This window comes from Nansenia antarctica (assembly GCF_963989245.1).
Source record: "Nansenia antarctica genome assembly, chromosome: 9".
Classification (NCBI taxonomy): Eukaryota; Metazoa; Chordata; class Actinopteri; order Argentiniformes; family Microstomatidae; genus Nansenia; species Nansenia antarctica.
The window spans coordinates 27,807,724-27,816,980 of record NC_137679.1 but is presented as its reverse complement, the minus strand read 5'-3'; the positions used below and the strand labels follow the sequence as shown (position 1 = coordinate 27,816,980).

Sequence of the window (9,257 nt, the reverse complement as noted above, 5' to 3'; positions counted from 1 at the left end):
AATCGCCAACCACACGACTCCGAAAATTAAATGAAAACACCCTCCCAGTTTTATCATCTCAGCTCACGAATTCGGCGGAGTCATGTAGCCGTGAGGTGCAAACGATATTAAATCTTCACCGTTTCAGACAAATCCGGCGCTGTGTAGCCTATGCTACAGTCTCTCCATGGACTCGAGTGTGACAAATGTCTTGCTTTCAGATTTATTTTTTCTTCTTCAAACCGATCACTGTTATTTTCATTCTTGAATTGCTATCACAGAATACGAGGTACACAATGTTCACCAAACAGAGTCACTTCAAAGATCTGGTGGTGAGCGACCCAACATTCGTCGTTAGTCAGTGGTCCACTGAACGAATACTACCATTTATCGTATTTCATAGTCAGTAGCATGTGGGTCCACCATATTTTATATTACTGAAAAGTAAAAAAAAAAAAAAAGGCTGTGAGCTGGCAGGATTCAAACCCACACCTGAAAAGGTGATTACAACCTGAACCCAGCGCCTGAGACTGCTCGGCCATCCTACTGTGTATGCTAGAGGAGGTGTATGCTACTGTGTATACTAGAGGAGGTGTATGCTACTGTGTATGCTAGAGGAGGTGTATGTTCTGTGTATTCAACACAGAAACTGAATACACATACAGTAGGGGAAATAAATATTAAACACAACATCAGCAATTCAACATATTTTCATTGTAGCTATTCACATTACATTTAGTATTAACTCAATAAATCTACACAGCTAAAGAAATTGTAACATTCTAATCCATAAAAAGCTTTTACAATTCCTTTAGCTGTGTAGTTTTATTGAGTTAATACCAATGTCTGGTCTAAATTTCATGTGAACAGCTGCAATGGAAATGTGTTTTTTATTTATTTGTGTTGAATACTTATTTCCCCCTCTGTATCCTTGTTTGTGTTATTGAAAAAAAGGAATTAAAAGTTAATGCGTCAAGTGCCTTCTCTTGCACTCAAAAGGTTAGAGGATATCAATCATAAATACACAACAGGATTATGTACAACTGTGCCACTCTTAAATGGCCAAAGGGAGTAAAATGTGAAACAGAAATGCACAATCTGTTCACTCAGGTGACTTGAAAGCCTGCAGAATGATTGTGGTGCCCTTGCACACACACCAATTCATGGAAAATTACACGGCACACAAGCCTCATGTTGACGGCACTATCTACGTTAAGTGCCAAATGTTTGTGAAGTAAGAGAGATATGCTATTGAGACAGTTAACAAAGTGGTCAGGAGGGAATGAGCTGTGGCAAGGGACAGGCTGAAAACAGAGAGCGGGGTGTGAAGTGACAGTCAGCACATCTGGTCTCATCGATAATGCATGGAGCCTTTAAACGGCAGTTTGTCGTATATTGAGCGCTGCCGACTGAAATCAACACTGACACTCAAGCTGCTGCCAGGGGAAACAGGCTAGGGGAGAGTGAAGAGAGAGAGAGAGTCAAGAGTTCTGCTCCTCTCAGTGGACTCCTTGCTCTACCGTTGACACTTTGGATCTGCTGCTTTACAACGAGACTGTACTCATAGTAGAACATCAACTCAACTGGTGGGTAGGAGGGAACACATTGACAGAAACACTTAATTCCTATTTTTGCTTTTATTATAAAACGTTTTTAAAAAGCCCTAAACAAAATATAAAACATTAGACCTGAATGAGCCTAATCAGCCATCCTAAGTGTGCAGTTATAATTCTCACACTACATTTTGTCTTAGACTATAAGCCCCAACGCAGCTCTGATCCAACACAAACTAGCATTTTCGCCAATCAGTCCACTGCCATCGTCTTAGACTATGACATCATCTTAGACTATGACATCATCTTTAGACTATGACATCATCTTAGACTCTGCCAGGTGACTGAAGTCTATTTCCCAGTGATGAGGGGGTTCCTCAGCACCACAATGACAGAGTCTCCTCTCAAGAACATCTTGGAGATGTAGCGGTCCTTGTTGACTGGCTTGGACTTCTTTTTGCCTTTGCCGCTCTTGGGAACTTCTGTCCACATCTCCTTCACGTTCTCCAGGACCATGTTGCAATGTCTAAATAAACAACATTTTACAAATACATTGTTACCAATAAGAATTTACTATTTGAGGGGTGAGGGGATAGGAGATAAGAGAGCTTACAGAAACACACACATTCATTTGATGACATTAAAATGATTAATATCATGAATTCCGAAGTGTAAAAGATATTGTATGGAATGTGCAAAACATGTAAAGTTTATCAATATAACTAGCTGGTTTATCCACCTCCATGTCACCTGCTACAGAGTTGGACAGTCTTTTCAACCCAGCACAGTTTTACTGTGGTTTTACTTCAGATTGGCCTCCTTGAATACATTTCCACTCTACAGTAATCATGTCTGACTATGTATGATGTTGATCTTTTTTCAAATGTCCCAATCTTTTGAGAACAAACATTTTGCCATGTGGGAGGGTAATCACATTTCAAGCACCCGCTGTCTTCCGGTCGTCAGCAACATTGGGGGGGGGGGGAGCATTCTTAAAACCTACTGTTAGAATCAGGGATGTCCCGATCCCATTTTTTCACTACCGATACCGATACCTGGGCTTCAGGTATCTGCGATTACCGATACCGATCCGATATTTGTATTTATTGTTTTACTCCTGAATAATAACAAATACTTCCCCAGTATATAGTCCACAACAACAGTTGGCTATTAAAGACTGCCAGCCTTTATTCAAGCAACAAAAACAGTACTCTGCAGTACTCAGTGACCAACTGGTTAAAACAATTTAAACAGCAGCATTCAGCATTGTAGAAAAAAAAAGAGTTACTGTCTGATTTCTAGTTTTAGTGCCTTCAGGTTTGTATTCTATTTATCTTCTCTTACAAATGGCAAATCAATTATAGGACCCTTTTTAAAAGTGTAGCCCGCTGGTGAGACCAGAAACCAGTCGCAGAATCGAAGGAGTGTCAACAATATCTGGTTTTCGTTTTTTGTACCCAGTCCATATAATAAAAAACAGTTTAACCATCACTAAATACTTATAATCTGTGGATTGGATTAACTGTTCTCGTTTGTCGGAGGCTACCAGTAAGTGATAATGACTTGTAAACATACTCTCGTTTTAGGACGTGTTCAAAAGCAAGGACTGTGTGTTCATCTAGTTAAGATGGGAGTGGGGGTGAGGGAGCTGATGAACTGGGGCTGGGCTCCCAGAGAGGCAGCGCTAAACTGAAAACAGACGCGCAAACGGATGCATTCAGAATGGAGTTGTGTTTTTAGCATGTCCATGTTCTCTCAGCATGTTGTGATGATATAAAAACGCAGTTAGACGTTCCTAGCGATGTACCACTGTTAGCTGTTAGCCGCTAGCAGCGTTTGTTGTTGTGGTTTGATCAGAGTCACTTTTCTCCTGTCGCATTCGGTGCACCAACATTCAAATACTCGTGTCGTCTTGAATTTCTTTCCGATTTCAATGTATGACACATCATTTGAAAGCTTACCATCTGTAGTTTCAGACTATGTAAATAACCGAAAAATTACTTTAGCAAATGGTTTATGATTTCACCAGCTAGCATCATGACATTGTCAGACTCATTACACACAGGTAGGGTTGGGTATCGTTTGGGTTTTATCCGGTACCGGTACCTAACCGATACTTTAAAAACGGTACCGGTACTTAATTCGGTACTTTTGATTTTTTTAAATGACATAATATATATATATATATATATATATATAATAATAACATGGTCGACAAAATTAAACAGCTTTTCACTTTTTTATTGCTGAGGCACAATATTATATATTATAATATAATGATAATATATAGTATATATATATATAATAATATATAGGCACAGTATAATATATTAGTTAAATATACACTCAAATTAAAATAAATGAAAATAAAACTCCTGCTGACTGAGGCACAATATACATACATATTACAGTGAAATATACTCAAATTAAAATAAATAAAAATAAAACTCCCACCTCAGCAATTCTTTTGCAAAAAGATCAGCATATTTGCCTTCTCTGGCAAAATACGACACCTCTCTTGACTTTTTTATTGTCATTTTGACTTTTTGTTTGTTTTGACAATTGTCTAATGGCACAGATTTATAAACATAAAGTAAACAAATATTGTTTGCTTGTCATCTAGGCCTATAACTGACTATATATTATACCACTGGCTTGTTTCGATTATAGTTTAGTTCTGTTTGATATTTCCGTGGATGTTATCGTAGCACTTACAAGAAGATATACCGATGATTGTCCGCGGAGAGCTGCGTATGCAAGACAACACTGAGAGCAAATCGAGTAATAAATGATCATTAGGCCATTTGGCATTCATTTCAAGGACTGTCACATCCAAGAGAGAGGGATGATTCAGATAAACACAGGTGAATTGCGACGGTGGTCACAAACGCGATTGTGTGTGTGTGTGTTCACCTTTCCTGACTACTGTCTGAAGTGTTTGGGGGTGCGTTCGTAAATACGCTCAGGAAATCCGACCAGCACTCGTGGAACGCCTCTTGTCCAATCAAATTACTCGGTCGCTTTATGACGTTGAGCCCAGTGTGCGCTCCGGCGCTCTCGGAGCGAATTTACGAATGCAGCCCTCGCTGTGTTGCAGCTGGAGCCACAGAAATGGCGTCATCCCCTGCTTTATCTAGCGCAGTAGACAGCCTGTAGGAGACAATTTTGTTGGAGCTTTTGTTGTGAGGTCTTCTCGGTGACCTCGTAGCTAGGCTAGCTAGCGAAATTCGATAATATGATGATACACAACTGCTCAGCTCACTACCACGACACGCACTGAGTGGAAATTTAACAGGCGATGTCACGTCACGAGTCACCAGTTGACTGTTGCATGACACCGGACACCAGGGGGCGAGATAGAAAAGTACCGAAATGAGGTACTGAAATCTCCTTTGCAATTCGGTACGGTAGATACCGAATGTAAAGTAACCAGTACCTACCGGTACCGATTTTCGGTACCCAACCCTACACACAGGTAGTCAACTCTCATGCCCGTGACCACTGACTACTACTGTTGTCATCACGTGAGTGACACGCCGGATCGCGCACGCGGATCGCAGCCTATTTTTTTTCTGGTGCGATCTGCGATCCAGCATTCAGGACCGATATCGCGGCGATATCCGATATCAATATCGGATCATCCCTAGTTAGAATACTCCCTGCACTTGCTGGTTGCCAAATAAATGATTGGTAAATCAATTCAGCCACTTCAGTAGGCACTCCAGTAACAGCAAATGGCAATAAATACGTTTATTCATTTATGAAGATCCATAGGCCTCTATTTTTCTCTGGAAAAAAACATCATTTTTGAATGTATGGCTGACACACATCTTCAGAGCATTATCGGAGGAATATGTTCCAATACAGATATTTCTGTAAAAGGCCAATATCGGGAGATAATAGTGCTCTGATATATCTATTGGGCTCTAGTGACATCATATCATCAACTCCTACTAAAAGTGTGGTCTGGGCAAGTCTGGTCTACCCGAACACTAATCAAGGTGAGTGCACAGGTGTTTCCTCAACTTCATTAGTTTGTTCTGTTTTACTCCGACTGCAGTTGGGCAGGCCAGGCGGCACCTTTTCTCGATAGTAGAAGATGATGATGACAGTGTTTCCTCTATATGCATTTATTGGTGGCGGGCCGCCACGAATGAATTTCCTCCGCCACTAATTGATTCAGTCCACTTAAAAATAAATGTAAAAAAATAAATAAATAAATATGAACATTTTAGCTGATTAAAATATATCTGATGCTAGATCAGCGCTATAATGGATGTTGACTAAAAGTGCACCTAAATCCACGGCCATCTCTCTCTAACCGCTGATCCAAAATCTGATTAATGACATTAAACATTCAGTTGACGACGTGACACAAGGGCTACTCCTGATTGGTCTAAATGTGAACCGGCATGAGAACCGTGCAGACTCAACCATCCCTGCTCAGCAGTCTTACCTGCCGAAATGCTCGGGCGCCTGTGTTTTCTCCTCGCAAATAACGGGCTAAAAGTCACCGGTAGTACCATCTAAAAGATACAAAAAGCTGATCTAGCTAGCTAGGTGCACAAATAAGATATCACGTTAAATAACTTCGAAAAATTAAACGAAAACAGCGACAGATGGATGGATTTTTCAAGGAAAAAGATGTCCCAGACACATCAAACATTGCTGAAGCTAGCAGTGGCTATGAGTGATCCGAAACTGCATGGCTGACAGGAGCAAAGGAGCTAGGTGGTGGATCAGCTAACAACGTTTATGGCGGGGTACCACCACCACCAGCTACAACTACAGCGGGAGAGCCATCAGCATCGGCTAGCTGTGTTGGTGTATCAGCAGACATTAGCAAGTCAAAAAACGATTCTTATGTGCCGTCACTTTAGCAACGACAGTATTGGCAGGGAAAAAAGAAGGGGAGTCGATTTTTTTATTGACAACGGAATTACATGCTGGAAAAACATGCATCTAAAATTCAGGGAACATTTGGACAATAAGAGACACACGGGAGAAGTACGGGAAAACAGGGCTCATGTGGGTGTCATCAAAGGTAAGAGTTTGTTTTCTTTAACTCAGCTGATACTCAGCTGTTTACCGAATGCTCCATCTGACTGTGATTTTACTTCTGTAATGTGGTGGGTTGACATAATTCACGCATGGAACTATGGGTTGGGAGTAGGGCTGGGTATCGCCACTGATTTCCCAAAACGATTCGATTCCGATTCACAGCTCCCAATTCGATTCGATTCACGATTCGATTCGATTCCGATTCGATCTAGTTACAATATACATGTTTTGCTTGAATATGAAAGAGATTCTCCGAACTAATGCTATAAATGGTTCAAGGAACCCTATAACATGTAGCATTGTTAAACATATCAATGAATTGACTCCAAAGCAGTTACATGAATGTACTTTTTATTTACATATGACTTTGCTTTTGTCCAGCTCATCTCTATCGTCACATTTTTAAAATCCAAAATGCACCCAGACATCTGACTTTAAGCCTGGTGGTGACTTGAGTGTCCCTGCCATTGCCATGTTTTTAGATTTTAGTGTTGAGACCTCACGTTGCGTGAGATATGATAAATTCTTGTAGCGCGAGATCTGGCCACGAGATCTCGTTGCGGGTTGAAGCTGCAAGCAAAAATAAATAAATATATAAATAAAAAAATAAAAAATAAATGAAAGATCGATCTCGGGATTTATGAATCGATAATCGCTCATTTTAATGAAGATCGATTCAGAATCGGGAAATCGATTTTTTGAACCCAGCCCTAGTATTGTTCCGTCCGCAGTTGAGTGCGTAGTACCCAAGTTGTTTAGTCTGTTCTATTTACTGCTTGAGTGTGTTGTTGACAATCGTTCATGTCCTTCATTAAATGTTTAGCTTTGTCATTTGATAAGTTTATATTCTGTATTTTTTTTTTTGCCATCCTCCCTCTAGTTTTGGTTGAAATTAGGTCGTTGTTTTGAGCGCGCGTGCGCGTTTCATGCGCGTGCACCAGGGTTTCCGTTAGAAAAAATTTGTGCCGGTCAACGTGTCCGGGAAGATTTCAATTTACCGGACAAACGTGAGATATTCCGGTCATCATATTAAAATATAATATAGCTGTTTGTCGCGGTGATTACTGTTGTGTAGCCTATACAGTATATGCCGTTTAATGTCTATTTCTCATCCGATACGATTAGATGCGAGCTATATAATAAATATAATAATAGGCTTTCATGATTCGCATGCGCGCTATGCCATATGTCCAGCGCTGAACGCGCGCCATACTGATGACATGCGATGCCATTTTTTGCCATGTGAAATGCAACTTGTAGCTGAGAGTGCAGCTTATTGTTAGCCGTTTCATTAGCCTGCTCACAGTGGCCTTTGCTGTTGCCTCAAACTGACCGCCGATATGTGCTCACTGCACCGACTATGATCAGTGAGAGCCGACATTCTCATATTCGTTGCTCCTCTCATGAATCCGTTATTCCTCCCCGATGTTTTGCACGGTGAGCAGAACATTTTTCCTTCCCCATCTAAACGCAGCCAGGGGAAATGTTCTTTCCATTCAATTCGGAACCCTCGAGACTTTCTGGCTGGAGGAGCCACTACCTCCATCTCTTTAGAGTCAGACTTCTCCTCAGACTCATTGTAGCTTGGTTTCATGAAGTCATTGTTAAGCTTACTTTGTCTTGCCATGTTTACCTCTCGCTCGCTCTTTGAGCTGCAACGTTTGCAGGTTAAAAGCAGGGTTGCCAGATGGGCCGGGTTATCGCCGAATGGGCTACTGGGTTTAGCGGTAATAGACTGGTTAGGCTGTAAAATCCCATCAGGCAACCCTGCCACCGCTGTTTCGCGGAGTCATCATCATGCCGGCGTCAAATCATATAATAATAAAAGAAATATATAGCCTATATATTCGTCTTTTTTCATATAGAAGGAATCAGAATGTGACAATTAAACTTTAGCGAATTGTATTCAAATTGTGCTTAGAGGGAATTATTTTCACCGGACATTATGACCGAAGAGGTTTCAATTTGTCGGACTTCAATAGATTTTACCGGACAAAGACCGGTAATTACCGGTTAACGGAAACCCTGCACGCGAAAAAAAATCGCGCGGACAGGGCTATCCGCCACTAATGTGAAAATTCCTGGAGGAAACACTGTGATGATATGTCCCTCTGTGGCATGACACTTTCACGTTGTTGTCGTGACTACCCGACTACCCCTCCCCCCCCAAACCTGATCACGGGTGAGTCGGGATGGGACCGGTCAACTCTGTGGCAGGTGGCATGGGGCTGGATAATATAGCTAGACATCCATGGACCCTATAAGTAACTGTATATATCTGGTGGATATTTGAATCAATGTCAGTGGCCCAGGCCAGTTCTATAACTACCTGTCAAAGGCTTTGACACGACCAAGCAGCTTCTTGTTGTTGCGGCAGTTTACGAGGACTTGCGTGTTGTTCTTGACAGACTGAGTGAGAACTGAAAGGGGTCCGGTGTTGAACTCCTCCTCCTCTCGTTTCTGGAGCTCCTCTGGTGTCATCTCCGACTTCGGCTTAGTAAGCAGACTCCTGAAGAATACAACAGTATTTAGTTATTAAGCAGACTCCTGAAGAATATGACAGTATTTAGTTATTAAGCAGACTCCTGAAGAATACAACAGTATTTAGTTATTAAGCAGACTCCTGAAGAATATGACAGTATTATTAAGCAGACTCCTGAAGAA

General features: G+C 41.2%; 1 protein-coding gene across 1 annotated transcript in view; it reads right to left on the bottom strand.

The window, feature by feature from the left end:
* Positions 1 to 1,620: 1,620 nt before the first annotated feature.
* Positions 1,621 to 9,257, bottom strand: part of LOC308164852 (small nuclear ribonucleoprotein Sm D2) — a 9,898-nt gene continuing 2,261 nt past the window's right edge. Inside the window, exons 2-3 of the mRNA XM_080538904.1 lie at positions 8,923 to 9,102; positions 1,621 to 2,058 (exon numbers count right to left, since the gene is read on the bottom strand). Of these exons, the coding sequence (XP_080395030.1) occupies positions 1,884 to 2,058; positions 8,923 to 9,102 (355 nt within the window). The 3' untranslated portion in view covers positions 1,621 to 1,883. The remainder of the gene's footprint in view (positions 2,059 to 8,922; positions 9,103 to 9,257) is intronic.